The sequence below is a fragment of the Phaenicophaeus curvirostris genome, chromosome 21 (genome assembly GCF_032191515.1).
Source record: "Phaenicophaeus curvirostris isolate KB17595 chromosome 21, BPBGC_Pcur_1.0, whole genome shotgun sequence".
NCBI classification, from domain to species: Eukaryota; Metazoa; Chordata; class Aves; order Cuculiformes; family Cuculidae; genus Phaenicophaeus; species Phaenicophaeus curvirostris.
This window is the reverse complement of record NC_091412.1, coordinates 5,909,636-5,931,088: the sequence shown is the minus strand read 5'-3', so window position 1 is coordinate 5,931,088 and position 21,453 is coordinate 5,909,636. Positions and strand designations below refer to the sequence as shown.

Below are 21,453 nucleotides of genomic sequence, written 5' to 3'. Positions count from 1 at the left end.
GCTTACCCTGCTGAATCTTCCCTTCCCTCTGCCCCAGATCAGCTACAGTGCTTCCCGCTGCTCTCTCCTGTTTACAGATTTGGATCTGCTGTGCTGCCCAGTGCCTCAAGGTGGCCACACCAAGACCTCTCCCAGTCTGATTGCACCTATGGGTCTCCCCTCTCCAGCAGCTGACACGCTCGAGACTGGAGGAGATGTTACTCTGACCCAGGCTCTGGTCTAGAGGCAAGACCCCACACTCGACGAGCCATTATGCATCAGGGTGAGAAATCACTGAACATGAGCAGCCATTGAGCAGTCCATCAAAGCAGAGTTTGTTGAAAAAAACTTAAATACCTGTCTGCTGCTGAAAGCCCCTAAAAACTTGTTAACCTATGATTCACAAAGCAGTCTGCTCCTTCTGTTTAGATCATAGCCTTGGATCTTTAACAGCCCTTTGACAATATTTCTTTCATTGATGAGCAGTCCAAGAATTTGTTTTCTCTCAAAGACAAGAAAAGCTTCCTTGCACCTTCTTTTTTTTCTGAAGCAACCAGTACCACATCTCAATGGAGACCAAGCACAGAGACTGTTTCTAGCTCCATACAGCTGCAGTGCAGGTCCCAAACCAGGCCCATGAAGGAATGGCAATTCCCACTGCCCTAGTTGGCAGTTGTCAGCTGTGCCTCACATCTTCAGGACATGGCACTACCCAAGGGCACCCCAGCCTGTGCACAGCTTCCCATAAACAGTGTGACTTCTTTTCCTGAGTTTCAGACTCTCCAAATGAAAGTTAACTCTGGTCCTCTAGTACACGAGCAAACATTTATAAAGGATTACGGTAACACTTTAAAGTAAGTGATAACTTCAAAAAGACACTCAAGATATAAAGAAAGCAACCTGGCAAGGAAATTCACCTATTTACTTATCTGCATGGGAAATGGGTTGTGCAGTGACACAGCTCCCGAAAGAGCACAGAACACATTAGTGATCTGAAGAACGGAACTCACTTCTTCTGTTTCCTACTTTTGTTAGACTCGCTTGAAATCTTGGACTCAGTGAGCCCAGGGCTTATTGAGAACTTTCTTAATGGAATGTGCAATTACCTTGTTCTATTTCCATCCCATCCCAAAAATCTAAATCAGAAAATACTAACTAAACAAAGTATGAAATAATACTCAGTGGCCATCAAGTTTCCCTACCTGCCAGGAACCTCCTCTGCCCTCACTCTTCGTAGCTGCTGTCTGGTATCTCACAATCTCTGCCATTGCTGTCCATATTCTCTCATCTATGCTGTATTTCTGGTCTTATCACTAAGGCTGTCCTGAAGCACACATGAAACACTGTACAGACAGGGCACTGCTGACTTTTGAGACCCAACTCCTCCTTCATCAGATTCCAGCTCCTGGAGACAAGGGATGACAGGAAAATCTCACCTTAAGATTTTTTAATGTGATCATAATAGCCTTGGTAATTTTAGCAAAAGAACTAAAAGCTCTGACATAACTGCAAGGCATAGAAAGAGCCAAAGTCAAAACAGAACTAGGCCAAAATATATCTCTATTTTATCTTCTTGCAGTTTGTGAGCCAGTCGCGCAATCTATGGTGCAAATTCACACTTCCCTTGCAGTAAGAAAAAGGCATAACTAATCTTAGCAGATTGTGTCACTCCTGGAGAGGGGCTCATCACTTCAGGAAGGAGAGCTGGTTGGAGTCCAGACCCACACCCCTGGAACTACAGAACTCACTTGCCCAGCCCTACATTTTCAGGCTGTAGCCAACAGCAAAAAGAGGCACAGTTAATCCACAGTGACTTGCTCTCTCAATATAAAGGCATCCTTTATTACAAACAAATCAAGTAAATCAGAGCACAGCATTCAAATGTACAAAGTGCTTTTGAATTTTCTGAACCTTACTGCCATAGGCTCTGTAACAAAACTCAGGCTCAAGTACCTGAATCACACAAAGCAGAATTCAAACCTACTACCTCCTCATGGATACACATTTAAAGTGCTTGCAGCAGGAATTTCCACTTATGGACCATTATATTGTTATCCCATTTGGAAATACTACCTCAGATTCAACAAGGTGTGTGACTAGACATTTCCAAGTGACACAACCATCCATTTGCTTGCTTTAGAGTGAAGGCACAGTAAAACAGTCTGATATAAATAAATTCACAAAGATAAACAATACATTTCAAAAAATACTTCAGTTCTAGCTTACATAGTAAAAAAACTCTACATCTTCCTTGTATTTACAAAAAACCAGAAGATTTATACTAGCATAGACAGTATTAAAAAAATAATTTGCATCTTTGCTATTAAGATAATCTATTATGAGAAGTTTCAGAATAAATAGTACAAGTTAAATTTAATATTTTTCTTAATTAAGGCTGAGCTTTAGAAGTCAAATCCTACAATCATATACATGTGTCTGATTTAACATGTATATGATTGTAGGATTTGACCCCCTAGTATTTGAAAACAACAACAAACATGCAAGCTTTGTCTAAAACATGAGTTGATTTGTTCTTGGACTGGTAGGCTGTGTAGTTCTTACACCTTTTTTGACTTCCTGTGGGAATACAGCTCCAAATATATCTTCATGGTATCGCTTTTGGCTCTGCAAGAAAAGGAAGGAAACCCGAGATGTGAATTAAATACTGCTAGCTCCTCCTTGTGTAACAGGTAAGGAACTAAGAGGCCTTTTGCATTCGTACAACTGGTTCAGTGACAGCGGACTTTTCTTACTGCCAATAAAAGGAATCTATCAGAATCCCAGATATATGTGCTCCAGGACACATTCTGACAACAAAAAGGTCTGCAAAAGCCAGCAGGCCCAGGCACCCCATGATGGGTCCACTAATTTCTGTAACTCGCTTTCCTCCATTGGTGCAATGAAGTCTTAAATTCCTGATGTTTCAGACACACTGTAAAGGACATGACCCAAAGGGAAACACTGGAGAAAATGGTAGAGAAGAATATCACGTGTCACTCTTACATCCTAACCAAACAGAAACAATGCATTTTAGATCATAGTGGGTGGATTAAGCCCACCACTTAAATCTTTTTTCTTTCTCCATTCTGCTGGAAAGCAGCTCATGGCAGCCCACAAGACCTTGAGTGTGACATGGAAGACTCCTGTAGGCCCTCCTGGAACACTGCCTGACTGGAAATAATGCCTTGCATACCACAGCATACCTTTAGCTGGAAGAAATACTCCTCCGCCTGCTGCTCATTCAGTCTGAGGTTTTTTGCAAGTATCCTTTTCAATGTCTGAGCAACATCCTTGGCCATGCGTACATCTCCACAGACATACAGATGCCCTTCCTCCTTGTGCAAGAGGCTGCACACTTTGGACTCCAGCTTGCTTTGAAGAATGTCTTGAACGTAGACCTTAGAAACAGAAAAAAGATCATTAGAAAAGGTTCTTAAATGCTACTTTAGCTATTGGCTTTTCCAAATTCAATGTGGGTCTATGTAGTAAGGTTCTAAATACCCTTTCTACTCCAGTTGTGCATTGCACCACACCAAAGGAGAAGAAAAATGTTTTCATGCTGTCTTTACAAGCCTCAGATTTGGAAGACAGACCTGCCTCCTGATTAACCTAGAGCAGACTAAGACTCTTTGTTTTTAGTTACAACTGGCGAAGTCCCCTAACTTGCCAGGAGAGCAGCATAGATAAAAAGGGGACAGCTTAAACGCTGTTGTTTTCTCCAACCAAGATTTCACCTAAGCAAAATGAATTTCCACAGTCCCTGTGTCATTGACATGGAGACAAACGGCCAGAGCGAACTTATATCTAAGTCACAGGCTAATCAAATCCTGCGAAGTTTAAGGCTTCTGAAAAAGCTCCAGCTTCTAGTTTCAAAGGCTGTTTGCTCTTGAAGTTCTGATTATATGTCTATTATGCCTCTCTGCATGGCAGCGAGGGTTTTATATTTAAATAGCTTATTCTTACTCAAGCGCACAGTGAGATTCTCCTTTACTTTGAAGAAGTGGGGCCCTTTGTCACTTGTTCACAACACACTAAAGCAAAATGTTAACATTCTTTCAAATAACATTGTTAAACAGAGGCCAAATCTTCAGGGACCATTCTGAAAGGAGCCTATCTATAAGGAACAAAGGAGCCAGCCTTACTTTAGCTTGGCCAGGTTGTCTAGAGTAAGCTGTGTAGACTTCTTTCAGGATCCCCTTCCTCTTCATTTCCTCAGTTTCTTCTTTGTAGATGTGATCCACATCTGGCTGCCGGCAGCCAAACAATAACGTCATGTCACCACCTCTGATCCCTGAAACCAACATTGGAAAGGTTTTGTCTTTCCAGGTAAGGCCTATTAACTCTTACAACTATTCCCATGAGGGCCCTGTTCCCGCAGTAACCAGCTGTGTACAGCTGCCTGCACAGCTATTTTCTCATTAGCCTTTCTCAAAAAACACCTGAGAAGGAGATTGTGTGCATCTGCCCGTGACAGCCAGTGATTTCAGGGTCTTGTGATAGGACTGAACCTGCCCAAGTCCTTGGAGAACTATGTGGAATCACCTCTTGGAGCAGGTTGCCCAAAGGGGCTGATGCAGGCAGGCCAAAGTGTTTCCTCTCCATGCTGTGGCTCCTGTATGAGCGCGTGAGGCACCCACTGAGCATACAGCATTTTCAAGGCCACACCGACTGTTCCCTCCAAGTGACCAAAGACCTCAAGGCCACTGGACTGGTCTCAAGCAGGATGGATTAGCTGTTTCAGTGCAGGGTTCAATCAGCATTGGGATGACCAATCTCTACAGAGTTCACTCGGCTACTGTTTCTGGTGCCTTCATCTGCAGAGATTTTGCTTGGAGGACTGGGGATGTGGTCTGGATGAGCTATGGCCTCCCCACAAGTACCTTTCTTTTCCAAGTCATAGAGACGCTGCAGCCAGAAACTTCTGAAGGGAGCAATTCCTGTTCCAGGGCCGATCAGAATGCATGGCTTGGTTGGCTCCTTTGGGAGGTGGAATTCATTAGCACTGAAATGCAAAAATATGTTAATTGGGTAATTAGTCAATGAACTACATCTCTGTGTCAGTTTCCTGAAAGATTTTGAGCAGCACAGCTCAAGCTACCAAGCTGAAAACAGTAACAGGGCTTGACCTGCTTCTTGTTTCCTTAGCTTTCCTTGTGCTACAGTGGACGTGCTCATGGGGATGGTGTCACATGAATAGAGTTATTTCTGAATTTTCTAATGATTTGTGACTTTACTCAATATAAGACACAGTAAAGCATGTCATCTCTGGAAGACAAGGAGCTCCCTCTCTTTCAGACTCAGACATTCCAACTTGCACTCAAGAGTCACTTGAAAATCATATGCAAACAGCGAAAAATGACACTGAAGAAGCTGAACTAAGAACCACTACATTTTGGGTTATTTTTTGTCTTTTTTCTCTATCATACACTCACCTGCGTACAAAGCATGGAACTGTTGCATTGAGAGCTACTGTATTCAGCCATGTGCTGCAAACTCCATGGTGTAAAGGCCCTTGTCCATCTAATCAGAGCAAAGGAAAACACCTCAGTCAGTATTCAAAAGTGCTCTGTTTCTTAAAAAACCACAGTTTATACTTAAAATTATGTTTTTTAAATAAGTGTATGTCTAGTAATGATTTATAAAACAAGGGTACGCTGATGATGATGCAGGATTCTAGCAGCACAGTACGAATACCTGCACCACAATATACTACTCTGCACGTACCACAGTATAAACTTCTCACAGATGTGCTTCATGCCATAAAGCAGACATTTTTTTCCTGAACCACAATGCAGCCTAAATATCATTTAATTAGGAGAGAAATGAAAACTATAACTCCTTACCTCTTGTCCTGTAGTTTACAATTGCAACTGTCAGATGGATCTCTCCAGGTGTCATGTCACAGGAGGAGCTGACAGAATAGTACCTGGGCTTCAGAAGCGGCAGCTGAGTCAGTAAGAAAGCTGTTGAGACCTCAGCAGAAGGAAACTCCTCCAGGACCTCCAGGATGTTTGGGCTGTTGTAAAACTTCCATTTATTGTATTCTTCTGTGCTCTAAAAGCCAAAGGCCCCCATCACAATGTTACCAGGTTATGCTGAGTTCAGGAGCGCAGGGATATTTCAAGCATCACTTATTTGTGAGATTTGACATTCCATTATATATGCATACAGACCAGCAGAGAATTCTCAATACTTTGACTAGACCAGTACTGGAGTTTCCTAAGAAATTGTTAAATTTTTGAAAACAGAAGTACAGAATATCCACTATAGTTTTCTCAGACACCCATGCTCCCAGTGAGGATGTAGGAACTAAATTAGGATCTGTTTCTCAGCCTCTGCTTTAGGATATGCACAAAACTGCATGGGCCCAGGTCCTGATACCTGTTACTGAACCTTGCAGGAGAAGCAAGCACTTGCCAGCCCTGTGATTTGTTGGTTACCTAAAGTGACGTTCCCCTCTACTCTCACAGTATCAAATTCTCTGACAAAAGTACCTACCAGCTCCCCCATGAGTCCCTCCACCTGCAAACTGTAAAGTCTTTAATGTTGTATCATCAGAAACCACCACGAGGCAGGCAAGAGAAACAGGCAGGCAAAGTGACCCACCCAGAACCACACAGGAAACATCAGAGCTGAAGAAATCTTTTGATTCCCACGCCCAAGTTGAGCCACGAGGCCACCCTTTCTCTCACTGTGGTTGGTTTCACCAGCACAAAGAAGGTGTAACAAAGGGATAAAAATCAAGCACCATCACTACAAAAATTTCTTAAGCTTCTGCCACACAATTTATCATCAGGGCATCAGCTGGTCCAGTACACAGCACTAACGTAAACCTGACCCTAACACTCACCTGACATAAAACTTCCAGTCTCTGTTTGTCTTCTTCCCCTGTTACCAGCTGGCCGAGTTTTTTCAGCAGCTGTTGGGAGGGTGGGGTAGTGATATCAAGCAAGTATGTCAAAGCCTCAGGGAGTGTGCAGGCTGGAATCTTTTTGTCACTTGTCCAATAGCCACCTGGAAATAAGGGAAATAAAAGAACACTTGGCAATTCCCACTGCATTTGACAGCTGCAGAGCTTTTCAAAACTCAGTGTCCTTCAAAATATGGCTTTAGGCTAGGCTGCAGGTCTAGACCAAAGGGCCCCTCAGAAAAAAGGTTAAGGTAAAAGTGCAAGCATTTTGCCAGGGGAGGACCTGATGCAGAGAACTGCATGAAAACAAAACAGCACTTTAAAATGAAAAGTCTTTAATTTAAGGAAATAATCTTTCTGTGTATCAGAATACTATCAGTTAGCAGATAGTCCCTACCAAGATGGAAAAGATGGTCATGACATGTACATCTATTTCAGGACTCTGATGCATAGCAACAATGAGCAAACTCCATTGATAAATTTAATTGTGTTTCATGACAAATTTAGTGACAGAATTCCAAACAGTGTCAACCTGGCATAACCTTGAACACTGGTGAAGTTACCATGGACTGACAGAGTATGCAAAATCAGAACCAAGAATTATAAGAATGACTAAAAGAATCAACAAAATCCTACTGTAACTTAAGAAAAGGATTAGAGAATCAAATTCAGTATATAAAAATTCTCAGGAATTTTAGAGAAATCTGTCAAACACCTCAGTTGTTTTGCCTAAGGAGAACCAACTTACCATCAGTGCAGGTTTCAAGTCTGATAGTCTGGTCAGCTGGAGGAGCATCCTTAACACGCGCAATGAGGCCATGGACTAGGTCTGTCTGGTTGCCTGGGAAAATCCCGATGTGTTCTCCAGGCAGGTAGTGCACTTCCTCATTAGTCTCACAGGAAAGCTTAACTAGAATGGTAACACGACTAGATATAGAAAAAAAGAGATCAGACAGATCTTGGTTACGTCGACAGGATTTCCCTTGAATTGCACACAAAAGGAATAAATCTGAAGTGACAGTTGGCAAGGGCTTGCTGGTGTTCATTACCAAATTATCAGACCAGTTTAGTACTTCATGGAGACTTAAACAAATAATAGCCAGATATGTGAAGCACTCGTATCAAAACAAATAGGACACTGAAGTGCTGTCTGATCTGTCTAGCTTAGAATAAATGTGCCTGCACTCAGCCAGTGAAAGGAAGCACAGCTCTCCTGGAAACCGAACAGCTCACACTTCAAACCAGCTCAGGGGACTTCCTGCAATACGACTTTATTTAGAACAGGGATGAGAGAGATCTACTGCAGGATGTTGAAGAGTCATTCACGGATGCTATTTCCAGGACAGCTGTTAGCACTGATTATCCTTTTGTAAGTCTTTGTGTACTGCATTGACTCAGTTTGTTCTGCAGTACAACTGAATATGGCAGCTTCTTGCAGTATACCTTTGCCTTTTGTTTCTTCTTCAGCTAAGGGGCAATTTTTCCCTTAAATGAAGCAAATATTTTTCTGGCATGTAGCATACCAAGCAGGGCAGAGAGACCATACATCTGACCTTCCACATTTAGTAGGGATCAAAGGATTGGATCACAAAGTTATTTCCTCCCCTGTGCTCCCAGAGACTCTCTCAGAAGTCGCTCCTATCTAAATCAGAACTAAGACTGTACGCATTCTTGTGGTCTTGTGATAACAATTTACTTCTATTGAAAATGGTACACAATTCATATATATTTCTTCATAACTTCAGAGAGAAGTTGTTTATAACCATGCATTTCAGTTGTTTAAGATTTTAGTAAAATGTAGTATTTTAATATTGAAAAGAATGAGGTATTGTACCGGGATTTTGAACTTTGCAGATTCTGTCTGAACTTCAGCTTCATGGGAATGATATCCTTGGCATGAAGTTTTGCAAGTGCTGTTGAGAAAAAAAGACATGACTCATGGCAGTTTTGTGATTAGATTTGTTTAAAATGTCCACAAATAATACACAGGAAAAACTGAACCATGCCTGCCCTAGAATGCGATACTTTTAGTCAGTTATGTGTCCTATATGCATGCCTCCCTCGACTAAAAGCAGTTCATCTCAGCTTCTGTTCTTCTGCGGCTGTCAAGATATGTGTTAGTTCTTATGTTCTGCTGTTGTTGCACTGGAAAATATAATGATTTTTGGATGTAAACAACCCCTTTTTTTCTCTCTGACCGCTGTACTTTTTATTATATGAATTCTATCACCTATCAGGACCAATATCACTCTTGGTCTGAACTGTAAAGGCTTTCTATCTGAAACAAAATGGATAGAGGAAGTGGAAGGTGGGAGGTAATACCTTTAGGCAAGTCCATGGTTTGAGTGTCATGCACTATCCGGTAATTCTTAGGCTCCCAGCTTTCCTCAGAGGTGTAAATCCCAGGCAACTGAATACTGTTTTTCCCACAGATGTTAAAAATGTCACAGGCAGCCTAAAAAAAAAAAAACCATAAGAAAGCTGTTAATGGTAAACCAAATATTCTTAGCATTGTCATAATCCTAATGGGGACATATCATTTTCACAGATAGCTATTGTTTATTAATCCCATGGAGTTCAGTGATGTTATAGGGGTTCAGTGAGTTCAGTAAGGTCCAATTTTTATACTTGTATAGGTAAAAAATTATCTGCTTTGAAAAATTCTGATGTCTGGTGCTACCACCCTTGTTTGTACTGATCCAAAATGTTTCATGGAACATATGTGAATATTAAAAAAAATATAAAAGGGGACCAGTTCCCTCTTCAATGTAGGCAAGCAGTAGAAAAGAGGGCAGTTTGTAATTCAGATATAAATCCAGATCTTTATTTTCCTTCATTTTCCACTATTTTACTGAATAGTGAAATAAAATGAATGAAAGAACAAACTGAAATATGATCTAACTATTTATGCAGTCACCTTGAAGGCACTGACTGCCCATGTGCGGAAGGCTTCTTCCTGCCCGTTGAGTTCATCTCCTTCACCCACTGGAGTGAGCTGAGAAGCCCCTAGTTGGGCCAGTTTTTGGTCAATGGTATGAGCAAAAGCACAGAATTCTGGATACATGCTGGACCCCAAACCAAACACAGCATATCTGCAGAAGGAAATAAGAAGATCACTATGTTACGCTAAATGAAATGCAAAAGGACTCATCCCATGCAAAACAAACAACAAAATATTTTTACCTAATTTTTTTTCTCAGCAGCTTCAGGTTGAGCAAGGAGTTCTTCAAGGTCTGTATAAAAATTCATGAGATATACTTAAGGTTAGAAAAACACTCTGATAAAATAAGAGTGGGACCTCAATCCGTATCTTACTCAACTACAAGGGACATATGAAAGGGTGGTCTTTGGTCTCAGTCTTTGAGCTGAGCCTCACATTTACTTCTGAGGTGATTGTTACCTTTCCGTTATTTGGAGAATCTCCATTTCCAAAAGTGCTAGTAACCACTAAAAGGAGTGTTTCTTTTTCCAGGTCAGAGATGTTGTACTCATCCATGCACAGAATCTGGAAGGTATAAAGCTCATGAGAAATTGCTAGCAGATGCAAGAACTAGCATTAGATGATTATCTCTGTGCTTGTCAGAGATATTTACAAAGCATTATGCTAAATAAATACAAAACTGAAGTTCTAGTCCAACATATATTTACTGGACATATAAAACATAGGTTTAGAGAATTAAAGACCTTGCAGAAGCTGATAAAACTAGCCAGACTTCTTTCTTCATTTCGTGTAGATGACTTCTACTTTCTTACCTTAGTGTTGAAGGCACAGTTGAACAAGCTGCACAGATTGTTGGCTAGTGTTTCCGATTTCCCAGTCTCTGTTGCATAGATTACAGTAACCTTGTACCTGGCTGCCATTGTTCGTCGCATGAGCAAAGATGCAAAGAGTGCAGCCCTGAGGAAAAAAAAACAAACACATTTAATTTTTAATGTCATAGAATCATAGAATGGGTTGGGTTGGAAGGGACCTTAAAGACCATCCAGTTCCAACCCTCAAGTATAGGTAGGCAGTAATTTAGACTGATTCACCAACAAGCTAGGAAAGCCTGATCTTGAGCATGGCTTTTCCTTGGAAGATTGCTTAGAAGCAGTACACTACAGATAGCCCTGAATAAAAATCTTAGATGTGACTATTACCTGACTGTGGTCAGTCTATGACTCAAACAAATTAAATGGTCCCTACCGTAATAATTATTCAAAAAAACTGTGGAACAGGAACATCATACAAACAGAGTAGTTGGACAAAAGCAAGAAAACTCTTATTTACATGACTTACTTTGCCAAGATGCTAAACTTTATTTCTTTCTTCTTTGGCCTCCGTGTCTCATCATGCCAGATATGTGTTTTCCATGCATCTACCTTTAAAATAAAAAGATAAGCGTCAGGCAAGAGAAGTACAATAATAAACACACAATTTGTATCTCTTTGAAAGAGTCACATTGAATAGAATCTATATAGACTAGAATCTGTAAATATACTGTGTGCAAATACAGGATCAGACTCTGTAGCATTAAATTGCATTTTACTCACAGCCTGAGAATTCTACAGAACTAACATAACCTTTCACAATATAATAGACACTGCCTGCTATTTATGAATCTCTCTAGTGAACTTTCATTAACCAGGACTTTTCCTTCCCACTTCTTTGGGTCCCATAGTATCATCTGCACTGCTGAAGTTGTCTACTAGAACCATATTTTTTTTTGATAACGTGTACCTGGTAGTAATAGAAAGGAGTGAGGACGTAGTTCAACATCTCCTGGTGGAACACAGGGGTTATGCTCCCTGACATAGGAGGTACAATCCACACCCAGTCAGCCGGGCAGCCTCCTCGCACACGGTACTCATTCTGCATGTATTTCATGAAGGACTCGGCAGCAGAGTGGTGATCCATGATAGTCACATTCTGTTTCTAGAATAATTGCAAAAAGGCAGACATACATTAAAAAAGCCCATTCTGCTCTTCTTCCTAATGTAGTTACAGTAATCCCTTTTCTTTGGTTAATATTTCAAAGACTTTATACAGTGCTGGGAAATAATTACAGTCAGCAACTTCTATATCGATACAGATCGAGATGGAGGTTTGATTAAAGATTCTTATGTCCTTTTTTTACTTCTTCTTCAGCACTGGCAGTGCATGCTGAAAAGTGTCTGATTCATTGTTGACTATCTTCAATATTGTTATGACATGATAAACAAAACTTCAGTTGTACATAAAAGATAAAATCCAGTCTTTACATAGATGTTGACACCTAGACAGATATGTTAAAAGGATGAACAATTTTGCCTTTAGCTTCTTTTTCTTCTTCTCTCCCTTCTGCCTTCACCTGAGACTTTTTTCTGGCAACAACAGGAAATTTGGATTCCTATGCTTTCCCAGCTGTAAATCAAGAATAACTCTATTGGAATCACACTGATAATCTCCACTAAGTATCGATCCACTGGCACTGTATCATGTAAAATAGTTATACGTATTCGGTGTCTCTCCGGATAGCACACTTGTCAACTTACTTGGAAGCTATAAAGCACAGCCACATTTATCTCTACAACAGCTCGGTCTTTCCATAATGATGAAAGTTTGTTTGTTTCCAGTCCCATTCTTCTTCCTACCTCCTACACGTGAAAAAGAGAGAGAAAGGGTAAAATCGAATTTACTGTGTGGGACTTAGACCTCATTGTTTCTCCCCCTCAGCACATTAATCAGTCTTACACTGGGAAAAGCGATGGGAGCAGAAACACTTGAGATTAGAGATAAGTTTGAGTTATGGAGTTCTGGTTCTTGAGGCTATTTCAGCTTGGTAAAGCAGAGAGTGGTTCTCTCCTGGACTAAATGGTTTAAAAAGTGGCAGTATATCAGTCATAGTTATTAATTTGTACTGGTGAGGTGACCAAGACCTGCAGCTAACCACCAGGACTGCACTGCATTGCCAAGAGCAGACTGGAACTCACTGGAACCTCTGAGACACGTACAGTCTGAGACCAAAAGTCCCAAATCAGCAGGACTCACAGTAAAATCAGGGAAGAATTCCCTTTGGGCAGTATTTTTCTTTTTCAGTTGCAGTTTCACCATTCTATCCAGGTATTTGGATCAGAGACTGTCAGAAGAACAGTCACACAATCTGGCAGTTGTAATCTTCACAGAAATTCAAGATGCCCCACAACAGTCAAGATACCGTGTCAGATTAACACTGAAGTGCTAGCGTGATGTACATGTAACACCCATCGCAGCAAAGACTGTTAAGTGTCTCTCTTGCAAAAACAACCCCCCACACCAAGTTCATTCCCTTCTAAGATCAACAAACTTCAGTAGGTTACCTTCAGGATGTTATATCGCTGCACATCACAGAAGTCTCGCACGCCTATCTCTGTCCCCATGTACCAGCCATTGAAAGGACACCCAGTAAATTCCAGGCCTCCCACCTCAAGAAGCATGTTGGCCACAGCAGGCAGCGCATACCACTTCAGATCCAACTCCTTAAACCATTCATACCTGTTAAACAAGTGTTTTGATTTATTATTTCACATGTCTTTTCCTCCTTTAGGCAATAAGCAGTAAAGTACAGGAAGATAAAGAGCGCTAGCTCCTGGAGAAATGACCCCCAAAGCATGGTCTACAAAAGCTGATAGCAGCTTTCATTTACAACATGGTGACTGGAAATGCCTGCTAAAGAAACTGCAAAACAGCATTACAGAGATCTGCAATCTACAGGTCACTCCCAAAGCAAACATGAATTAAAAACAAAACAGAATGTCAATAAATATTCTTATGCATGCAGCCATATTTTACCTGGATATCATTATACACTGGCATAAGAAATGATGATTTTTTAAATATAATTAACATGTAGATCAGGGAAAAGAAGATTTCCAAGAAAAATGCCGTTGGCCTCCTTAATTTAAATGTTGTTTCATTGTTCTAACAAGTTTTGTATCTTTCAGAACTATTTACCATAATTTCACCCTCACAAAGAACGCATAAAATGACTGCCACAGGCGCAGGCTAATAACCTGCCAAGGTGAGGCAGAGGCAAAAATGCAATTATCTCAATCTTGTGTGCTTACTTTGGATGTTCCATTGGCACTTCGAGGACAATTTCTGGCGGGTATTCAAATATTTCTGGGTCCTGGCCGTTTGCTTGGAGAACAAGTGGAACTACATCAAAGCGGCCATACTTCGGCTTCCACCCAAGCTCAATGCACAACTGTAAAGAAAGTAAATTACAGGGTTTTTTTAGGTTTTTCCCCCACCTCAAGGTAAATTCTGAGTAATAAAGATTATCTTTCCCATTCAAACAACACCAAGTCATGTTCAAGTACTGATTGTGTCCCTGACTTAAGGGGAGCATTAGCTCACACTGTTCTGAGATGGAGGGGAGTATTTTCTACTAGGATTGGAAGAAATTATTGCTTTCCCTTGCTCCAAGAATCTGGGTGGCAGAACATCCCATTCACTCCTTACTGCCACACTTCCCTCCCACTGCAGAAACATGCAAGAAAAAGGTAAAGACAGGCAGGTGGGTTAGACAAGACAGAAGCAGTTCTGATTCTGTAGTTGGAACTGTACCTGTGTGAACTCCACACTGGCAGGGTCTCCTACAATAGCTCCATCTGGCATTTGATATCCCGCATATCGGATGAGTTGGCTGTTCCAAATACGGAAATCATGTTTCCCATCAGTTCTCTGAGGGAAGATGGTGATGGCTGATCTGCCAGAGAGACAATTGAATCCCATTACACCACAGCAGTAACTCAAACACATTCTAATTGTTACCAACAGCAATTATTTTATATTTCTAAATAAAACATCAGTAGAAAAAATCATTCATCTTCTCTACCCACCTCCCTGAATCTTCAAATCATCTCTTTTCCCCAGGAATTACAAAAGATTTTGCAACATCAGTTACTAATGTGATAAAATTTCAAAACAGTTGATGGTACACTTGAGAGGAACATTTAAGTACCAGGAGAATTAAAGAGCTGAGACAAGCTGTCAAAATATTTAGATAGACCATTTCAAGTCTTATGTAGAGTTTTGAATCCAGATCTAAATGCGATTTTCATTGTTTAAAATTAAAGCTAAAGAGGCTTACCTTATATTTCCATTGTTTGTGGCATACTGAATATGACGACAGACATGTTCAAACATTTCCTTCGCTGTTTTACAATCACGGGCATCAAATACCTATACATTTCCAAAAGAAATAAAGAAAAAACCTGATTTTGAAACAGTAATGTAAGCTCATTATCTTTGATACACAGTCATGGAAAGGAAAGATTAAGGAAAAAATTGGAATGAAAAATCAGTATTTCTCAATTTAAATATAGCTCTACTGGGAAAGGTTCATTTTTTTTGTTCTCATCCACATCTTCACATGTAACACTCCTCCAAGGACTAAGATATGCATCTGGTTCCTTAACAGAGTTGCTTCCTACACTAACACTTCTAGACGTTCTCGTTCAACTATGAAGCAGAGAACTACAAAAAGACATTGATCTTACAATATGTACAGGAGGGACTACCAGTCCTCAGTTGAAGCCACTGGCATATTTTTCCAAAGAAAAGGGCATTCTTCTGACTTACAGCAGATGACTACTTGGCCCACAACATCTAGACTCAGGTTACCTGTAGATTAGACCACTGGATTCTCCCAATACACCTAGGTGCATTCCGCCAGGCCTGTTTGGCAGCAAAGATCAGTTCATCCTTTGTCAGATGGTAGGTTCCTGTTGTTTCTATCTCCTTGGTCACTGTTTCCAGTCGGTTCAGGTGTTCTTCTATTTTTGGCCTTTTGAAAAGGAAACAGCCGTGGTAAGAAACAATGACAATTTCGTTATTTAGAACTGATTTAAATTGCAGACCTTCATCTTGTGTTCTCTGTCAAGAACAGCACAAGCATTGCTGAAGCCATAAATCTTTTCAGCATCGTTTTGCATGAGGAGATTTCTACTTACATCGCTGATTTTATCTGCCAGGACGCAGGCAGATTTCCAGGGAGTAAATTAGCATCTATGTAGGCTGAGATATGGCAAGTCTGGATAAACACTGAGAAACCTGTCCCTGCTATAAATCTATACTCTCTGGATGTAAAACAGGTCAACATAAAATGCTTTATCCTTAACAAAAATATCCATTACCTTATGAATCCAGCAATTTCAGTGTGCTTTGCTGTGAGAAGTCACCACCATCTGCTCCCCACCTCCTCTTTACTGCACCACGCTGTTGCCCCCAAAGCATAGCTTACTAGTCTAATGAAGAAACTAACACACTAGAAATTTAAGTAGTTATACCATCCTTTGACCACCCAACACATCTCTGGATTGATCACAAACTTCTCTGGGTAAGTTTTCAGTTTAAATTTGGATTTTTGAGACTAGTTTGGAGAACATTGTCAAATCACAAGCAAATGAAAAGTAAGGAACAGGCTAGCTTCAGCCCAAGAGTAGGATTATAGTGACGGCCTCTCCCAAAGTTCTAATATTTTCACAGGAGCACTGCTGTTCTGAGAAAAGTAAGTAGAATTTTCATTCCTAAGAGGAACTGCTGAGCAATTCCTTTGACAGGGAAACCAACTCTAAAATTCTTCAGTTTGATAACAGAGAAGGAAGTCAAAATACTAGGAAATATTTATCACAGCACAGACAAAAATTGTTTTGTTGGCTTACAGAGAGAATGAAAATAGCCTGCACTGTCTGAAAGTCTTCACATTTTCAACAAGATGAAAGATCAAGGGCAAGCATGTTAAGATAGTGTAAATCAATGTGATCAAATAGCCATGAGCAGAAACACAGAGCTGTGCAAATGTAATATGCTGGCAAGTGGGTACAGCCTGTGTGTAAGACAGGGACTTTCATAAAGTTTCAGAGGGAAGAAAGCTTTGTAGCAGAGTTCAAAGTGTCTAAAGAAGCAGCCATTATGCGTCTGAGTCCCTTTGAAAGTCTGGTAGTGATTTATAATGGGATGAGCAAACATTGAATTGTTCTCTTGAAAGCTTGTCATGTGAAAACTTTGCCACTGCAAACTCTTGGACATCAACCAGATGTTCCAGCTTTTCCTGCAACAAGATGTCTCTGCACCACGTCTGTTTCTGTGAAAACATAAACCTCTTTTCTGAAGCTAGAGCATCCCTCTCAGCATGCTCAGTAAGCTTATGCTGGTGATAGCACAGAGTTTAGAAGCAAGAGACTGGCCTTCCAATCTTTGGCTAAAGCCTTGAGAGTCAAAACAGAGAACAAAAGAACACAGAGAAGATACTTGGAACAGCACGAACAAAAAAGCATTTTCTAAATTATTTCTCCAAGACTGATCTGAGTAGGATCTAATTCCATTAACATCCAATGTTAATAAAATAGAAGGTAACATTCTGATCTAGTGGGATGCCCCTGCCAATGGCAGGGGGTTGGAACTAAACGATCTTTAAGGTGCCTTCCAACCCAAACTACTCTATGATTCTATGATTATAAATGTACTATAATGTATAACACACTCAGAAGAGATGGGGCTGAGGAATGTACTGTAGAGAATTAATTTCTGTATTCCCATACCTGGGATTGGCAGATAAAGCATATGCAAGTGCATGGATAGTTTTATTTACCTTTTCTAATAGTCTTTATCTATTTTTTTTGAATGCACACTATGTAACAGGGTAGTTATTGATCGCTGTGCAGAAATCAAATGTTCCTGCAGTCTCACAGACAGGCAGGTAAGGTAAAGGACTTTTTAACCAAAAAGTAAGGTGAAGTTGGCTTACTCTTTAAATGAATTGTAGTACTGCTTGATAAAGTCTATTGCCTGAGGTAAAAGCTCTGCTGGTGGAACAGGCCCATCTCTAGTACCTCTCACCAGGCCCTTTGGGGTCATGAGTGCCCCTTGGCAGGCTTTGGTCCGGCAGTTGATAACCTGAAAAACAATAAAACATCAAAAACCAATGTTGCAACCTGTGTCTTTCAAAGTTATGAAAAATCACTGTTCAGGTTTCCATATCTCACCTCTTTTGCTCCCAGGTGTAGCGTGTCGAGAAAGCTGGATCCATTTTCCATGTTTCTTACTTTTACATGTCTTGGACATCTTGATATTTGGTTTGAATCTTTGATACTTTTTTGGGGGGGGTTCTGGACAGAGGAAAAATAAAAATACATACTGTCTTCAGGCCCATTAAATACCTTAAAGCTCCATTTTTTATTTTATTTCATCATTAAAACACTACAGATTCAATTAAAGAAGCCAGGTATAAATGTGATCTTCTCTGACGTGTGCTTATTCATTTGAGTACAAAACTACTGATCTAATCCACAGTTTGATACAAAGCAGGCAAAAAAGGGTATTTTTGTAATAGCCAAACAATATCTGCCACTGCAAACGTCTTTTTTTAATTTCAATAAGGCCTCTTAAAATTGTAACAGTCACAGCCTCAGAAAAGATCTTTCATCCAAAGATGTCGCAGCAGTTCTAACCTCACATAACCACAGTCAGTCCTCACATTAGGACTCTGAGAAGTTTTGAGAAATAAGCACAGCCCATGTGAACTGTTAGTACCAAACAATGACGCTAGAACAGACCTCTTTCTCATCACTGGCCTTTGCTGAGGTTATGATAGGCGGCATCTCTATCTGCTTCTTGCTCAGATCATGTAATTTGGCATCATCATTTTCTAAGCTTTAAAAGAGAAAGACAATTAAATATTACACAACATGTTTAGTTTGTGTTAGTTTTACCTGCATCATCAGTAAGGAGATGCTCAGAGCTGTCTCTGAAAGATGTACTGAGTCAATAAGGCAATCTTTCACAGCAGCACGAGGGGTGAAGTGGACTAGAAGTCAGTAATAAAGCTACAATCACTCTTTCAAGATCACTATGCGAGAAGGAAAACAACAGATATGGTCTGGAATGATAAAGGCCGCCTATTGTTGCAGTTAGCTAAATAAAGGACATCTGTACAATTATAATCTGAACAGAATTATACAAAGACGTTGAAATCTTCAGGAAATGTGTGAAAGTAGCATCTAGCTCCAGCCCACTAAGCAAATGACATACTTTATTATTAATTTGCTTTGTTATCTGCATTAAGTCTTGCTTTCTGACCTCCTACTTTTTATTTGGATATCAGGTTTCAGAAGATGTTCAAACACACCCAAGAGGCATCCACACACCACAAACTCCAAACAAAACCTTTAGTCTGGAGAGGGCAATGGTGTGTTTTCGCTAGCAGAGTGTATGTGAGCACCCACCCACTTACACGAGTCAGCTTCATGTCTTCACATTTGAATATAAACTACTTTGAGGAATGACAGGAAAGGGTAGGGAATGGGCAGAGAAAGAAATAGTATGCAATAGAAAACTGAAATAAGTAACAGCCTGAAAACTGAGAAATCGAATATGCATGTACAACTTACAGTGTCTTGTATAAATTGTATCACACAACTACCTGACCAACTCAATTACAGCACTAAGATTTACTTTACTAATTTTTATAGCCTACACAAGCTTTCTAAGTCCTAGCATATACAAAATCATTATAACACATCAAATAAATTTAGAACCACGAAAGAGAAAGGAAGATGATTTCTTTCTTCAACGATAGTATAACTTAGACACAAAAACTTAAATGTACCTTACCAAATCAGCATCACCCAGTGACCCTCAGAGACAGTTTTTATTCAGTATTACTGCTCTGTAAACACGCTACAGGTTTCCCCAGAACCCATGTCATTTATTGTCTTTCATTTTCAAATGAAAGGGCAACTATGAAACCATTAAAAGACAAAGATCTTACCCATAAACCTTCCTATTTTTCTCCACGTTATTATTGATGTCCTTCTCTTCAGAGGGCTGGTTCTTTGCAGCACGAGGTTTGAATACAAACTGCCACGGGCACAACATTTTCTATGCTTTATTTATGATTTTAGTTCAGAGCGCTGAAATCTTGTTTTGTGTGACGTGGGAACACTTCTGAGGAGGCAAGAACATCAACAAGGTCAGTTTTTAACTAAGAAGGTAACTCCCTTTAAAACTGCTCAGAAACTCACCAGACTAACCGATCTGATCTAATTAACATCCTGTTTCTAAAAATGAGAATGCCTTGACTCTTACAGCAGTGATACTAAAACTAACAGTCCTCTTTGTCACTGCAGTGCTGCAACCATGCCTTGTTCTAAAATACTGGCAAGAGAATTTTGAATGCCCTCAAGTTGCACAAACCACCAAGCACTGGTCTCTAAGGAAACCACATGGCTGCTTCACTTCCATGACAAATACGCCTTAACACTTGGGGGTTTTATGAAGTTCTGTGTTTTTCAAAAGTTTGTTAAGAATTATTAAATCTCCTGTTAATACACATCATTATATGTTAGCTAGGAAAAGGTATGTAAAATGCTGCTGTGTTAATTCATAAAGTAATGGAAGAGAAAAAATGGTCTGTAAATTAAGCCAAATGTTTTGAAAGGTATTCATCTGCCAGAGACAGATGGAATTGTGTATTTTGTAAGAGATATATATATAGCACATATTTGAATGTGACACCTACCTAAGAATGTACAAAGTTTGACGCTATTTATTTTACTATAAATTTTCTGCTAATTTCTGATCCTAAAATGGATTTTTCACACTAAGAAAAGTGTGAGAGAAGAAAAAGAGCAAACTAGTAATTGCTAGCTAAAACAGAATGAGCCTGTGTCTGAATCTGGTTCAAAACAGAGATAAAAAATTTATGCTTAAAAAAAAATTCAGATAAAGAAAATAAAATACATTGCCATGTATTCCTGATGTAAATTATGTGTTATTTTGTAATTGCACTTTTTTCTGTAAAAGTAAAATGTGTGTTGCTGGGCTCCCAAGATGCTGCCTGCTGTTAGATCACACAAGAAATCTATCCTTGTCTGTGAAGAAACCGTAAGGTGTTAGGACTTCTCTGTTAACCCAAGTAAAAGGAACAGTGTGCAATAAGCATTTCTCTGAAGTTACAAACAGGAACAAAATTATTATATTAATATTATGCAATAAAATCGCCACAGTGTGCCTATGCAATTTTGTAAAACGGGAAAAAGACAGAAGGGAAAGAATGAAGAGAGAGAGAGAGAGAAAGAAAAAAAAGAAAAGAAAGCTAGAAAGAGAGAGAGAAAAAGAGAAAGAAAGAGAAATAGAGGAAAAAAGAAAACTACCAAAACAATAGAAAAACACTAGAAGTATAAACAGAAGAAAGGAGAAAAAGAAGAAGAAGGAGAAAAAATAAAAAGAGAGAAGAGGAAAGAGGGAAGACTCACATTTCTGGCATTCAGAGTAAAAGCTTGCTTGCTTTTAATGTTCTCCACACCAGGGCTCTTTAAGTAACCTTTGCATTATTACCTGTTACACACACAAACCTTTAGATCAGCAGAAACAGGGATCAAGTTTTCAGAGCAGCAGGACAGCTTGGGAATAAAGCAGGAAACCGGCTCCAGCACTTTGCTCCTAATATGGAAAAAAAGTTTGCCATGAAATTACTTCACTCACAAGCTCCAGTAAATGAACGGGAAAGTGAGCACTCAGGGACAGTGCTGCCTTACCCTGCTTTGGAAGAGAGTTTCTC

General features: G+C 39.9%; 1 protein-coding gene across 1 annotated transcript; it reads right to left on the bottom strand.

Moving 5' to 3' along the window:
- Positions 1-1,818: 1,818 nt before the first annotated feature.
- Positions 1,819-21,453, bottom strand: NOS2 (nitric oxide synthase 2). Its single transcript, XM_069873760.1, has 27 exons — positions 21,248-21,453; positions 19,663-19,838; positions 18,449-18,545; positions 17,879-18,001; positions 17,641-17,789; positions 15,516-15,678; positions 14,983-15,074; positions 14,457-14,598; positions 13,955-14,094; positions 13,208-13,382; positions 12,404-12,505; positions 11,610-11,804; positions 11,169-11,251; positions 10,643-10,787; positions 10,290-10,394; positions 10,073-10,122; positions 9,807-9,981; positions 9,212-9,344; positions 8,724-8,802; positions 7,638-7,816; positions 6,830-6,993; positions 5,823-6,033; positions 5,412-5,499; positions 4,860-4,981; positions 4,122-4,270; positions 3,183-3,377; positions 1,819-2,604 (listed from the first exon to the last, which is right to left on the bottom strand). The coding sequence occupies exons 2-27, from the start codon at positions 19,767-19,769 to the stop codon at positions 2,491-2,493; spliced, it is 3,477 nt and encodes a 1,158-aa protein (XP_069729861.1). The 5' UTR covers positions 19,770-19,838; positions 21,248-21,453; the 3' UTR covers positions 1,819-2,490.

Excerpts from the sequence above, each read along its gene's own strand:
- NOS2 (XM_069873760.1), bottom strand. The coding sequence starts at position 19,769 with ATGTTGTGCCCGTGGCAGTTTGTATTCAAACCTCGTGCTGCAAAGAAC. Across the intron at positions 10,395-10,642 it reads ACTGTGCCTTCAACACTAAG|ATTCTGTGCATGGATGAGTA; the intron begins GTAAGAAAGTAG and ends TATACCTTCCAG. Across the intron at positions 5,500-5,822 it reads TGTAAACTACAGGACAAGAG|ATGGACAAGGGCCTTTACAC; the intron begins GTAAGGAGTTAT and ends TGCTCTGATTAG.